Source organism: Budorcas taxicolor, chromosome 2 (assembly GCF_023091745.1).
Source record: "Budorcas taxicolor isolate Tak-1 chromosome 2, Takin1.1, whole genome shotgun sequence".
NCBI lineage: Eukaryota > Metazoa > Chordata > Mammalia > Artiodactyla > Bovidae > Budorcas > Budorcas taxicolor.
In genome coordinates, this window is record NC_068911.1 from 17,892,053 (window position 1) to 17,906,930 (window position 14,878).

The 14,878-nt window shown below is 55.1% G+C and overlaps 1 protein-coding gene across 1 annotated transcript; it reads right to left on the minus strand.

Annotated features, from left to right (window-relative positions):
- Window positions 1-500: 500 nt before the first annotated feature.
- IL21R (interleukin 21 receptor) lies at window positions 501-14,666 on the minus strand. Its single transcript, XM_052636150.1, has 8 exons — window positions 14,618-14,666; window positions 11,295-11,397; window positions 7,982-8,181; window positions 5,650-5,813; window positions 4,423-4,600; window positions 3,886-3,979; window positions 3,399-3,483; window positions 501-1,223 (listed from the first exon to the last, which is right to left on the minus strand). The coding sequence occupies exons 1-8, from the start codon at window positions 14,664-14,666 to the stop codon at window positions 501-503; spliced, it is 1,596 nt and encodes a 531-aa protein (XP_052492110.1).
- Between the last annotated feature and the right edge of the window lie 212 nt (window positions 14,667-14,878).

Sequence of the window (14,878 nt, forward strand, 5' to 3'; positions counted from 1 at the left end):
CATGATGGGCTTACTTGGTCCCCTTTCCCGCCCCCTGCGAAGTGATGAGGAAGAGTGTGGACCTTGTGCAGCTCCCAGAGGCAGGACCTGGGGTGGGGGGTGGTGGGTGCTGGGCTTGTGGCCTGTCCCAGGCAGGGAGGGCCCTGGTCCCAGCGCATGACTGGCCTCTTGGCACATGTCCTGGGGGCCACCCTCACGTGCCTGGGAAGGAGGGAGGCTGTCCTCGCGTGCACAGAGGCACGTGCCGCTCACATTCATGCATACGGGGAACTCACATTGGCACAGACACACACATGGCATCACCACGGGGGTGCTCCATGTCCACCCAGGCACATGGGCCACACACACGCGTGCACACAGCCACGCCACTGGTCCCTGAACCCCAGATGCACAGTGTGAGCACCAGGCTCAGGCGTCCCATCGGGGAGACCAGAGCTGCAGGCCCCTTCACTCCATAGCCCCCGGGGACCCTGTCCGCGGCTTGTGGCTCAGGAGCATCACTAGCTGGCCTGGGATCCCAGTGGCGTAGGTGAAGGGGCCGTGACCACCCACTGTCGGAGGTAGCTCCTGGGGGGTTCCTCGTCCCTGGGGCTGCTGAAGTCACTCTCCACGGGGCTGCCACAATCAGAGTCCGCGAAGCCGCTGTCAAATGTGTTCATGTCCAGGCCAACCGGAGGCGAGCCTGCCTCACTGTCCGACGGCCCGGGTGTCCAATCTGCCTCATCCTCACGGGACAGCCTTAGCCTGTCAAGGAGGCTGCCCGGCCTCACGGGGCCACTGGCTGAGACGCAGCCACAAGACAGGATTGTGGCCCCCGTGCTCAGGAGCGGGTCCTCTGTGCCGGGGCCAGGCTCCAGGCCGGTGTCCAGGTTCAGGGCAGGGTAGCCATCATCCCCACAGGTGCAGGGCCAGTCACACAGCCCCTCTGCATCCACCACGGTCACTGTGTCGATGGACACCAGGCCATATAGCCGGTCCTTCTCCTGGCTGTAAACCGAGCTGCCCAAGCTGCCGGCAGTGGAGGGCACTGGGCCCCAGGAGCCCGGCTCAGGCACCCCGTCAGCTTCCACCAGTTCTGTGGGCTCCGGCAGCTCCGTGGGCACCAGCCCCTTGGCTGCACCCTGCGGTGGGCACGGGCTGCACATCTCCAGGGCCAAGTGCACCCCAGGGCTCCAGGGTCTCAGCTCCAGGCTGGAGGCAGTGAAGGGTGTGCCCACCCATTTCTGCAAGAGAGGCAAGGAGGGAGAGTCATGGATGGGAGCAGGGACAAGGTGCTTGGTCACTGAATCGTGTCCAACTCTGCTACCACACGGACCGTAGCCCACCAGGCTCCTCTGTCCATGGGATTCTCCAGGCAAGAATACTGGAGTGCGTTGCCGTTTCCTCCTCCAGGGGTCTTTCCGACCCAGGGATTGAAACTGCATCCTCCGCATTGGCAGGTAGATTCTTTACCACTAGGGCCATCTGGGAGGCCCACGGACAGGGGTAAGGGGGTGAGCTGTTTACGCATAAACAGACACAGAGACAAGACAGACAGTAAGAGAGACAGAAAGGAAGACTTCAGAATATAGAGAGATGGGGGTGGGGGAGATTAGTACTCGGCTGTGGCCCTGTCCAGAGATGGTCCCCCCCACTGTCCCTGCATCCCTGGGCCTCAGTTTCCCCACCTGTAGCAAGGAGCCATGGCTCTCGGCAGCCTGCAGGCACAGGTGATCCGCTGCTCGGCGGCCTGGGGTCTGTGTGTGTGTGGGGTCAAGACTCCCGAGTAGTGGGGCCCAAAGGGCAGGAGGGCCTGAGGACTGAGTGGCGGGGCCCCCACCAGGCCTCCTGTTTTATCTTCCTTGGGGAGATTTCTCGAAACCTTGCTTCTCCTGTTTATGTCCTTACTAGGGTGGACATGTGGCCAGGCAAAAGCTCCTAGCTTCTCGGGTCACAGCTGTGTCCCCCAGAGGCTCACACAGTGCCTGGCAGACAGTAGGCGCCCCAAAAATGTATATTAAGTAAATGAATGAGCGGAATGAATCAAGGACCAGCCACTCGTAAAGGATAAGGTGGTGGCGGTGGTTCAGTTGCTCAGTCGTGCCCGACTCTTTGCAACCCCACAGACTGTAGCCCACCAGGCTCCTCTGTCCATGGGATTTCCCAGGCCAGAATCCTGGAGTGGGTTGCCATTTCCTACTCCAGGGGATCTCCCTGACCCAGAGATCAAAACTGCATCTCCTGATAAGGGCTGCAGGGCAAAGATGAACTGTGGGGCAGCCATCCTTAAGCTTTAAGGGTCTCCCTGCCCTTGCCTGCCAGGGGTTCCCTTCATGACACGGGGTCTCCAATCAGTCAGCAGAGAACATCCCTGAGAACCAAAATCTCCCAGTTTTGAGCTTCTTGGTCAGAAAGCTCATCTCAGAACCCTGCTGAGGCCCATCACCCATGATCTGAAGTCACTTCTCAGCTGTGTGGCCTTGAGCCAGTTACTTGCCCTCTCTGCTTCAGCTTCCTCATCCGCAAAACGGGCCCACTAACAGTCCCCACTCCACAGAGTGCTTGTGGGGATTAAATGATACACTGAATAACATCTGTGGAGCTCCTAGCAGAGCACCCAGTGCACCAGCGAGGACTATATGAGTCTTGGTAAACAAACAGAATAGACGTAAGAGTTGAGCTTCAGGGAAAGTGCAGAGGAAAGAGGAAAGGTTGGTTGGACGTGATGGAACCTAGGCCTCGCCCCTGCCTGTCTCTGAGCCTCAGCCTCTGGTCTCCTCGTGTCTCCCCTGGAACAATGGAACACCCAGCCACCCACTCACAGGGGCTGTTACGCGGGTGAAAGGGCGGAGGCGAGACGGCGCTCCATGATGGCCAGGCAGCCGGCAGGTCGCACCTCCTGACTTTCAGGCTCGGCTGGAGCAGTTTGTCCGCCCCGCCCGCCATCACCACATCCTCTCTGTGGTGGCTGCCGCCTCCGGTGGGTGGGTGGCGGTAAATGGGCACAGAGAACCCATGGGTGCTGGCAGAGGGGGTGGGGGCCCCATGTGTTTTGCAGGTGGGGCCATTTCCTTCCCAGAAGCTGCTCCCTCCCCACCTCCAGAGCAAGGGTTTCTACGAAAGGACTGGGAGGCCAGTCTGAGGCTCAAGGGACCACCTAGCTCACACTCTGCCCCAGTCTGATTCCTCAGCCTGAGAAACGCTGCAGGATCTGGTTTAACACTCATGCCAACCTTGCGCCACGGGAACCCCTTCCTGCACTTTGTGGATGGAGAAAACGAAGTCTGGCTCTGGGCTGGGCGGGGATCTGGGTGCCCCTGACCTGCAGGGTGGGGCTGGGGGTCCAGGTGTGAGGGGAGACGCAAGCTCCCAGAAGGTGAGAGGCTCCAAGGAGCTCATCACAGGGTGGGTGTGCTCACCTTGAAGTCTCCGCTGTGGCCCACGTACAGGGGCTGGAAGAAGGGCTTTGGGCTGGACACCTGCAGCCACACCTTTTCCCACGGCCTGGGAAGGCAGAGACGAGGTGAGTCCCCCTGCACCCCCCAGAGGGCAGCAGGGCCTCCTGCTCAGCTGCACCCCAAATGTGTCCTGTGGGAGACTCAGCGTCTCCAAGATACAACTCGGGCCCCTCCCTTCTGCCCCTCTGCCCTAGGCCTCAATTTTCACATCTGTAAAATGGGGCAGCGAGTCTCCTACGGTGCACAGTGTTAAAGGGCTGGACTGCCTACTCTGTGCTGAGCCAATGCTGCCCCGCTCTGAGTCCTGAGTCCTCCTCCACCCTCAATTCCACAGGGCTGCGGGGAGGAGTCGGGGAGTGGAGGACCTGGGCACTCCAGCTCCTGGAGGTGCCCCCTATATCCTGGCCCATGCTGAATCCCTCCCTGCCTCCCTGTGCCCTGGCCTCACCTCCAAGGGACCTTCAGGCCCAAGAAGACAAAGATGAGGCAGACCAGGATGAGCAGGATGGGAACCAGGTGAAGATACAGGTCTCCCTTTCTCTCTGGGAAGGAAGCAAACACTGGATGACATTGACTGGCCTTTATAGGAGGCCACGCGGGTGTGGGTGGGGCACTGGGTCCAGGCTGGAGGGGAAGAGGGTCAGAAGGCTGCTGCTACCTCATAGTGGGATGGACCTGGGTTCAACCCCTACCCCAGGCAAGTGATTTTAATCTCTTGGAGCCTCCCTTCTCTTATCTGCAAAATGGGCATAATAATTCCCACTTCACAGATGTATTAGAGGGATCAAATGCCCTGCCGGGAAACGTGCCTAGCACCCAGTGCAGGGCTTGACAAGCAGGGGCCCTAGGAATGCTATGGAGTGGCAACGAACGGGCGCAGGACTCAATGGGTACCCTCCAGCCAGGCTCGGGGTGGCTGCCCTAGAACACGATCTGGTACAAGGAGTGGTGTCTATCCATCCACCCATCCCTGTTTCACATCTACCTTCCGGCTGGGTGTGAAAGACGACTGATTCACTCCATTCGCTCCAGGTGCCCTGGAAGGTGGAGCCGGGCTGGGGCCCTGCCCGCACCTGCAGCTCGTAGTTTGAGCCGCTGTGGAACTCCAAGGGGAGGAGAAGGACGCTTCTGGAATCCTCTGAGATCAGCTTTCTCCCTGGACTCTGTTGGCACAGGGAAAGGATGCACCAAGCCATGAACCCCTAGTCCAGCCCTCCCACCCCCCAGCAGAACCATCCTTCACCAGCCCCCACGAAAGGGGAGGAGTCTGTCCCACAAAGTCTCCGCCCTCTTCACAAGAATCAAGCCCCAGTCTGAGCTCTGGACACTCCAGCCTGAGCAGCACAGAGCCCTGGCCTCCCTAAGATATAGTGCTCTGTTCTGTTCTCTCTGATCCAAGCTCATCCACTCACAGTCCTGGCAGGGCACCCTTCCTGGCCGGGCTTGGAAATGTCCCAGGAGCAGCAGTGGCCATTCCTGGGAATATTTAACTGACAGCATTCCAGACCTTGGACACTTCTGTAGTTCTTCAACAGCGGGTATTTTCCATAGTGGGCATTTCTGGGCATCTGTAACTACAGGCATCTTAGCAACTGATGCCTCCGGAAGTCTTCCATTGGGGACAGTCTGAACAATGGCATTTATGAAAGTCTTCAACTGGGACCATTCTAAAGGATGGATAGTTCTAGAACTCTTCAGCTGTGACTGTTCAAAACATCAGGCCATTCTGGAACTCTTCAACACTCTAAACAAAGAACGCCTTCAGAAGCCTTCACATTTGAAACAACGGTCCCTCTGGACTTCCTTGGTTATCGATGATTCTGGAAGTCTCCAACAGTGGCCATTCTAAGTGTAATGGGACAGTTCCAGGCTGCCCCGTTTCTGAAACTTCTCCTACTGTGACAGACCTAGACTTGAGATAGAACCAGGGATGGTGCTGATCCCTTCCTGTCTGGCACACTGATAGAAGAGGACACAGGGACAGGGAGGAAGGGATTTTAAAGGGCCTCCTACCCCGGGGAAAAATGAGACGAGGGCAGCATGGAGTGAGAGGGTACCAGGGAGCGCCTCCATCCCTGGCGAGTCCTTGGTTTCCACTCTGGACGGTGAATTACAGGCTCACCTGTGGCTGCCCCTCCTCCTGCCTGGATGCTCTGCACATCCTGTCCCTCCCTCCCCCGACCCCTCCAGCCCAGTCCTCTGAGGGCCTCACCCGAGCCCAGGGTTCTCCAACCTTCCTGTACCGCAGCTCATACTGAAGTTTGTCCTTCAGGGCGTAGACAAGGTCCCTGGGACTGGAACTGGAACTGGAACTCCAGGAGATGTTATAATATCCGGAGAAGTTCACGGTCACGTTGAAAGGGGGAGATGGCTTGACTTACAGGAAAAAGCCAGAAAGAGAAAAATGGGATGAGATTTTGCAGCAGCTGAGAAGGATGTGGTGATGGGAATAAATTCCCTTATGCCTGATCCATTCTTGATGAGATGAAGACTAGTGACCCTGAATGACTTGGGGTGAAGCACCCCGTCTCTGGGCCTTTGTTTACTCATCTGAGAAATGGGAGATTTAGATGAGATTGGGTTGCAAACTCAACCCAATTGGGCAGGGGACAGAGATGGATGACACAGATTCAGAGACCAAGCCCTCCCAGTCTCAAGGGGGATGCTACCCCTCAAAGGGGCAAGAATGCAGACCGGCGGCCAGGGGAAAAAAACCAATGAGACCCAGATGCTCTCCATGTCTGTTCTAAATGATGGCATCATGTTCTTTTAACTCTAGCTTCCTTGAGAAGTCAAGAGACTGTAATTAGCATCATGCTAATGAATTAGCACAAATTATGCTAATGATGGAAGTTACCACCTCTGAGTGCCTGCTGGGCTGCTCTGCAGAAGTAATTTGATGCCCGAAGGGGCCCTGGGGATGTGATGTGAATGCTGTCATCTCCTGGACATTTTCTGGAAAGTGCAGAAGCAGAGATCTGAGTCGCCACACCACGCCCTCTAGGGCTCTGTGATCCTGCTTGTCACCTGCCCCTGTCTCGGGGAATCTTAGCTCCTTGGGACAGAGGATTTGTTCTCCAGTCAATGCCATGTCCACAGTTCCTAGGACAGAGCTGGTGCACAGTAGGCCCTCAAGAGATGCTTGTGAAACCAACGCGCATCCCTGCCAGGGATTTCAGACAGCAACTCTGAAGCTGCGGACGACTGTGATGGGGGAAGGCACGTGCTCAGGAGGTGGGGGGGGCGGGGGGAGTTTCATTGTCTCCTGGGACTGGAAATGCTTCTAGGCCCTCTCCTGTTTTCCCCAGGCCAATGGAGGCCTGGTTTTCCACTTTCTGGTATGTCCTGGGCTGGGTGGTGTGGACCAGAGTCGGGGATCAGGGATGGGGTGGGGTCAAGAACAGGGGTCCAGGGCCCAGGAGAAGAAACGGGCCTGGGGGTGGGGGAGAACACCGCCCCCTGCCAAATCTGGGTACAGGCCTGGCTTCAGACCCTGGCAGGGAGGGGAAGGCAGGGCCAGAGGGAAAAGTGACTTGGAGCCCCACTGTGAGGTGGAGGGCAGTGGAGCAGTCCCTCTGCTCTGTAGGGGAAGGGGCAGGCTTGCTGTCTGCCCGGCTCTCTCAGAGGGGCAAGAGGGCACCCCTGCTCTGTGAACTAGCCACGCTTGGATCTGCGTGGCTGAGAGAGCGTGCGGGCACGTGTGCCTGTGTAGGAGCGAGCATGTGGGCAGGTGTCCAGGCTGGATAGGCTGAGGGTGGGTGGGACACCCATGCATGTGTTCGAGGGTGTATTTATGAATGTGTGTATGTGAGAGAGACTCTGGGTGTGTCTGGGTGTGTGTGAAGCTTCATTCACACCTTGTGTGGTGTGACACCCACAGTGAAATGATCCAAACCTGGACCCCCAAGGTGTGAATGACAGACACCTTCTCACCCCCCGCCCCACCCTTGGGGATCCAGGGCCTGAAACTCCCAAACCGCGGAGGCTGGGCCTTCCCAAGCAAGACAGGACTCTCTCAGCAGTCTGTGTTTGCATGCCTCTGGGCATGGGACTCTCACCCCCTCTCCCTGGAAATCCCACTTTGGACACACCTGGACCCAACCTGGTTCTGGACCCAGAGAGACAACTGCTTCCACCAATTCGGCCCCTTCTGCCTGTGGACTCCCACCTACCCTCAGCCTGGAGAGAGATGCTGGGCCTCACGGAGCCAATGAATGGGAGAAAACTCAGCGAGGATTTTCTCTTGGGACCCAATGTCCCCCATCATGGGAACAGAATCCCTAAGAGTCAGGGTTCAACTCTATAAATAGGGAAGCAGTCCAAGGTCACAGACAGGCAGGGGCTGAACCAGAACTGAAGGCCAAGGTCCTAGGTCCCAGTCCAACTCGTTTCCGTAACCCTGCTGCCTCTCTTTGGTTAAGACTCAAACCTACTGATCAACCCATCACACTATAGCAAAAAGAACTCTAAGGAGAGGGTGGGCCTGGGGGGCCAGCTCAGCGACCGTGCATTCTACTAAACTCTGGGGTCTGAGGGATACTCACTGCTCGCAGCCACCATAAAGCTGCCACACTCCTGGGAGGAGTTGCCGGATGGGTCTGTCATGCTTACATTGAAGAAGTCGTCAGCCACGAGGGAGAACACTTTCATGTGGCACGTGTACTCCGCATGGGTGGCATTGTGGGTGGACTGGAGGAGGCTGCAGGAGGTGACTTCATCCTCCAGTTCTTCAAATGTGTCTTGCCTTCAAAGACAGAGCAGCTAGTTATGGCTGGAAGTCAGCAGGGCTCAGGGCTCAGGGTCAGGGCCCAAGCCCAGAATCTTGGGAGGGATTTGAGGTGGGGCTGGGGGGTTACTTGGCCCAACTGCCCCTTTCCCAAGGAAGATATTCCTTCCCTGAAGCAGCCCTGATGGACTGTGTCCAGGCTTGACTTGCATGCCTCCAGGGGACCAGGAACTCACCACCTTACTTAAAAGAGCATGCCTGCATACGTGATCAGGCGCTTCAGTCGTGTCCGACTCTGCGACCCGTGGACTGTAGCCCGCCAGGCTCCTCTGTCCATGGGATTTTCCAGGCCAGAATACTGGAGTGGGTTGCCATGCCCTCCTCCAGGGAATCTTCCTGACCCAGGAATCAAACCCATGTCTCCTGCATTGGCAGGTAGATTCTTTACCACTGAACCACTGGGGAAGCCCCATTTGAGAGCAGTAGCTTTTAACTTTGGAAATTTGGGTCATCCTTTCCTGGACGGAACCTAAATACATCCTTGTCAGCTCCATCAACTGTATCACTGTCCTAGAGGAAGGAAGCTAAGCATTTCAAGTCTCCCTTTTGCCCTCTTTCTGTCCAATATCCGATGCATACCTAATAAGTGCTTGTACTCAGGGCCAAGATAAGAGCCAAATGAACATTACCCCCTGCTTTGGGTGGCCTTCCAGGAAGGCTGTTGGTATAAAGTTAGGGGAAAATGCTCTGGCTTTTTAACTGCCAGTGAGCAGAAACAGTGGGTTTTGAAGTATGTATAGGAGTTCACCAGATATTTATTCTCCTACCTATCTCTTCAGGCTATGAACATGACCACCCTCCAGGGCTAATATGGAGGCATGGACTCAGTTCTCTGCCAAGTATTTGCTGGAATAGAAACTTCTGCTGAAAAAAAAGGGGGTCTCTAAGACTCTTAGACTGCATCCAGGGGGACCTTTAAAAATTCCCTGTCACCTCCATGCCTAAAATCCTCAGGTGGCTTCTCACCACCCACACAAATAAAAGCTGGCCCCCGCCTACCTCTCCCCTCCTTCCCCGGTGGTTCTCCCTTACCCTGGCTCACTCTGCTCCAGCCACACTGACCTCCTCCCTATTCCTCAAATTCACCAGCCTGTCCCCACCTCAGGACCTTTGCACGTGCATTACCCTCTGCCTGGAATGTCCTCTCCCCAGCTCCCTGACTGCCTCCTTCTCACCCAGAAAGGCCTGGCCGGACCACCCTGGCTAAAGCCGCTCTCCCCCCACGTTGCTGACTCTCTACTCCAGGGTCAAGACTCCTGGACTTTAAAGCACGCAGTCTCAGAACGTATCCTGTTGGCTGTTTACGTGTTTATTGTCTGTCTTCCCTGCAGTGTGTCAGCTACAGGACAGCTGAGACTTTGTCAGTCTTGGGCTCTACTGAGCCCTCAGTGCCTGCGAATGTCTGGCAAGAGCTTAATAAATATGTTCTGAAGAAGTAAGTGAATGAACGAATGAATTGGTGATGACAGAATGAAAACCACCTGTTTTCTATCCTGAGCAGCATCTTGACAAAGACTCTCCCTGACCAGGCTCAGCTCAGGCTCCTTGGAACTCTCTCCTCAACTAGGTGCTGACTTTGGAGCATTGGCTAATTTCAGCAAGAATCCTGCTAACTCAGCTTAGCCAGAACCGTCTATCCTTCATAACTGGTCAATTTCCTCATCCTCAGCCATTACCCAGGTGATGTCTGATCATATTGGGCTGCCATCAGTTCAGGTCAGTTTATCTGGAATTCCCCCCGACCCCTGATGTTTCCTCTTAAGTGTTTTCCCATTCACTGCCCTTCTCCTTGGCTATAAATTCCCAGTTTTCCTTGTTGAATTCTGTTTGAGCCCAATCTCTCTTCCCCACGCCAAAACCCCCGGCCCCTACACCTATCATGACGGTCTTGAATAAAATCTGCCTCGGGACTTCCTCGGTGGTCCAGTGGTTAAGAATCTTCCTTCCAGGGCAGGGGGCGTGAGTTTGATCCCTGCTCTGGGAACTAAGTTGCCATGAGGCAACTGAGCCCGTGCACTGCAACTAGACAGAAGCCCATGTATCACAACAAAGAACCAGCACAGCATTTTTTTAAATTTTTTAAATTTAAATTTAATGAAATTTAATTAAAAATTTAATTAATTTTTAAATTTAAAAATAAATAAAATAAAAGCATGAACTTCTCATTCTGTTTTAAAACATAAAGTGAAAAAAAATACACCTTACCATTCTTTAACAAGCGCAATGAACAATGTTTTCTTTCGCACTGTGCACTAACAGGGACCCGCGGATCTTGGAGTCAGACTGCCTGTGTTTGAATCTCAGCTCCAACATTCACTGGCTGTGTGACCTTGGGCAAACTGCATAACCTCGCTGAACCCTAGTGTTCTCATTTGTAAAATGGGAGTAATAATTGTGAGAATCAGAAGTGATGACTCATGTGAAGCATAGCTGGATGTGGGGCATGTATTTAGTGTTCAAGACAGTCATGGGAGACTGGTCATCCTGAAGCCTCAAAGCCACAGTCAGGCCTGTGTGAGCCAGAGAGGATGGCCTCTGTAGCCCTGCTTACTGGACAAGTCTCAGGAGCCCTGTGTGAACATCTGTAAGATGGGCAGACTGATTCCCAGACCACAGTCAGTGATTCTCAGCTCCTGGTCCCAGATCATGGTTCTCAGCCCACAGTGAAACCAAGTGCTATTGGTGAAAGGGCTGAGTGAACCCCTATGCAGTGGTAGATATTGTTTAGATTGCATAACTATCTGCTAGGAGGGCTTCCCTGTTGGTTCAGTGGTAAAGAATCTGCCTGCCAATGCAGGAGATGTGAGTTCGATCCCTGGGTTGGGAAGATCCCCTGGAGAAGGAAATGGCAACCCACTCCAGTATTCTTGCCTGGGAAATCCAGAGGAGACTGGTGGGCGGCAGTCCATGGGGTCGCAAAAAAGTCAGACACAGATACTATACAACAACAAAACCTGCCAGGCACCCAGTCGGTCCAAATCAATCTGAGGTCTCTGTGGTCCTGCCTCATCCCAACCCTCCAGGGCTACCCTGAATATCATCCCCAGAGCTAGCGAGGCCCGGCCACTTACCAGGTGAGGGTGAGCGAGTCGGGGTGCCTGGCCCATGTCTCCAGGATGCAGGTGATAGTCTCGATGTAATCGGTGTAGCAGACGAGGTTGGAGCAGCCCCAGGCTGGAGAGTCAAAGGGAGACAGAGGCCTTGGTGAGGGGGTAGAGTGGGGGCTGCAGGGCTTGCCACCTCCTAACCCCCTTGAGGGCTGGATGGTGAGGGGAAGCAGGGGTCCCTGGGCCATGATGAATATGATGATTCAAAGGCAACTGAGATGAAGGACTTGGGCAACGGGGGTTCTTGCCACCTGACAGTTCTGTTTTTGAGCCCCCCAAAATTTTGAGGCTAGCTGTGAGGATGAGATTCCTAAACTAAGCAGGTCCCCACCATGAGCTCTCCCAATAAGCCCCGTGTCCAGACACCAGCTCATCATCCCTCCTGGCCAGCCTTCCTCTCAAGGTGGCGCATCCTGAATGCCTCAGATGCCAGATGAATCTGCACATCCCACAAGAGGGATTCACACAGCCAATGAGAGACAAGGAGGAGCCTTCTATTCCCCTGCAGTTGGTCTCAGACAGGACAAAGACCTCGGTGACCCGGAAGTGCTCTGAGGGAGCAAGAAGGCCTCAGAAAGCTGAGAAGCCCTTGAATATATTTGCCAAAATGTATGTATCCTATTACCCAAAGCACCACCACCACCACCAGAGTGGCACAGGTCTGGCCCTCTCAGGCAATTCTGTTGGAAGATTTCATACTCGCCCACCTCCAATGTCAATTGCTTCACTTTGGGTCTAAAAATATAGGTCCAACCACAGTTTAAATTTTGGTAAATGTTTGACAAAATCCACTTAAGTTTTAGTTCGGTTTTGTTTTGTAAGTTCAAGCGCCAACACTGCTCTTCCCCACCCCCACATCCCTACTATTTACCAGAAATCCGTTCCCCTTTTAAGCGGATTCATTCTTTGTGGCCTTTTCCTATTTTTCCTTGACTAATGAAGATTCAGAGGGTGGGAGTAGGTCCCTCCCAGGGCTCCATCTAGCTCAGAAGCTGGATGCGGAGCCAAGAGCACTGTTGCTGGAAACAGCTTTTATTTCTAATCCCACGACTATTTTACAGTCTTCCCTGGTGGCTCAGCTGGTAAAGAATCTGCCTGCAATGTGGGAGACCTGGGTTCGATCCCTGGGTTGGGAAGATCCCCTGGAGAAAAGAAAGGCTACCCACTTCCAGTATTCTGGCCTGGAGAATTCCAAGGACTGTATAGTCCGTGGCGTGGCTAAGAGTCAGACACGACTGAGCGACTTTCAGTCTTCTTTCCACCATTTTACAGATGAGGATACTGAGGCTCCGAGACTGGGCTACGCCTCGTCTCTCTCTTTGGTCTGGGCTGATGAAACCCAGGAAAGGCAGAAGCTAATCTCCGCTAGGTTTTTACATCCACACACATGGCAGACATTGCTAATCGATCACGGCACTCCCCCCAGCGGTGTGTGGCCTCAGAATCCTTCGCACAGTTGAGAAGGCTTCCGGCAGCGTTAGCAAGGGATCTGAGATGTGGAAACCAATCCTATTCTAGGAGGAGGCGTCCTTTGGGGAGGAACACAGGGCCCATTGGTGGTTACAGAAGGGCGAGTTCAGATAATTTGTGGAGAAAAGAGGACAGATTTGGGCAGAACCCAAACCCATGTGGCTGTGTCCTCTCCGGGTTCGTATCCTGGTTATTCTCTCTCAGGGCTGCAGAGCTTGGAGAGGGGCTGCCATTCCTCGGTAAGCTCAAGGCCGCCAAGGAACAGCTACTGTTGTTTAGCCACTAAATCATGTCCAACTCTTTTGCGATCCCATGGACTGTATAGCCGCCAGGTTCCTCTGTCCATGGCATTTCCCAGGCAACAATACTGGAGTGGGTTGCCATTTCCTCCTCCAGGGTATCTTCCCGACCCAGGGATCAAACCCGAGTCTCCTGCATTGGCAGGTGGGTTCTTTACACTGAACCACCTGGGAAGCCCTTACCAAGGGGCAAGGTTTGTCTCAAACTTGGAATGAAACATTGAGGAGGGGACAGCAGTCCCAGAAACTAGCATGGAGGTGGCATCGGGGACCAGAAGGAGTAAAAACCCAATCACCTGGTCAGCACCCTGAGCCCTAGGCAGAAAGCCCCAGGGTCACCCTCCCTCCACCACCACCCCCACCCCATCCCCACCCACAGGGTTATCACAGCATGTGGGAGGCAGTGGGAACCACGGAAAGTGGACACATGACTCACGACAGCTCCGAGTCCCTGTTATTAATCTGGGGACACTGGCTTCTCGAGGGTGTCTGTGTGTGGAGGTATTTAGATGCTATCATGCTAGGGCAGCCCACGCCGCCTGCACGAGGCACTTACCCAGTAAAAGCAGTTAAGACCATGGGAATCGGGCAGATATGGGAACCGATCCCAGCTCCGCAACTGCGTGCCTGTGTGGCCATGAGCCTGCCCCCCACGCTCTCTGAGCCTTAGCTTCCTCAGGGCTGCAAGAACTTCACAGTCTACTCGGCGGCGCCCGGGACACAGCAGGGGCTTGGAGTTTATGCCCGCGGGGTGGGGAGAGGCAGCGGGTGACCTAAAGGCCCTTTAGAGCCAGGACGGGCTGCTGACCACTCAGAAAGGAAAAACAAAGGAGCCTGACATCTGTTTCCTGACGGAGCTATTTGAAGCTCTGGGTCTTTCGGTAAAAACCGGAGAGAAATGCCCATGAGTCAGCAGAGTCGCGGCAGAGGGCCCCGCCCCCCCAACCCTACCCCCGCCAGCCTGCCCCCTCCAGCCTCTATTTGAGCCTGTGTGCTGTGTCTCGCCTCCTCCGGGCAGGCTTCCTGGATCTCTCAGCCCCGACTCCGCCCCCAAGTGTAACTCCCGGCCTCTCCCAGCTCAGGGCTTAACATCTCTGGGGAATATCAGTGCCAGCAGTGGACCCAGGGATTGTTGAAAACCATCTCCTAGGAGATGAGGAGAAACGAGGATAGACCACAGGCAGGACTTCCTCCCTCCAAGAATTGGGAGCTGGCCAACGCAGAGAGCCATGGAGATGAAGGATGAAGTCTCTCATCTTTCCCACGAACCAGCCTCCCCAGCCAGTGAGACCTGGAGACCCAGGACGGTGGGCTGGACCACTTGGGACTCGCGTGAACCACTTCTAGATGGTGGAGCTCGCTGGTTGGATGGGTTCTGGTTGATGCAGAGAGGGCTACTGCACCCGTGTCAGCTGTAAGTGGACAGATGCTACAGGCTCCGACCCTCTAGCCCCGCTCTGCAGCCCACAAGGCTAGCGCGGCCGCTCCCCACCTGCAGACCTCGGGGCAGCTACTTACTTCCCTGGAGCATTAGCAGGAGCAAAGTCGCAGCCCAGGCACACGGCATGCTGCCTCCCGGAGCCTGGAAGAGACACAGAGCGAGAGGGTGAGCCTAGGGTCCAGAGACCAAGGGGCCCTCAACTGCCCCACTCTGGTCCTCATCCCTCCTTTGGAAGACTTGCCTCTCAGTTCCTTGGATTTGTTTCGGGGGGGAAAAAAGTGTTTGAGGAGCACGTGGCTGCTCCCAAGGGTTTCTGTCCCTTAGAGGTGGCCAATTTG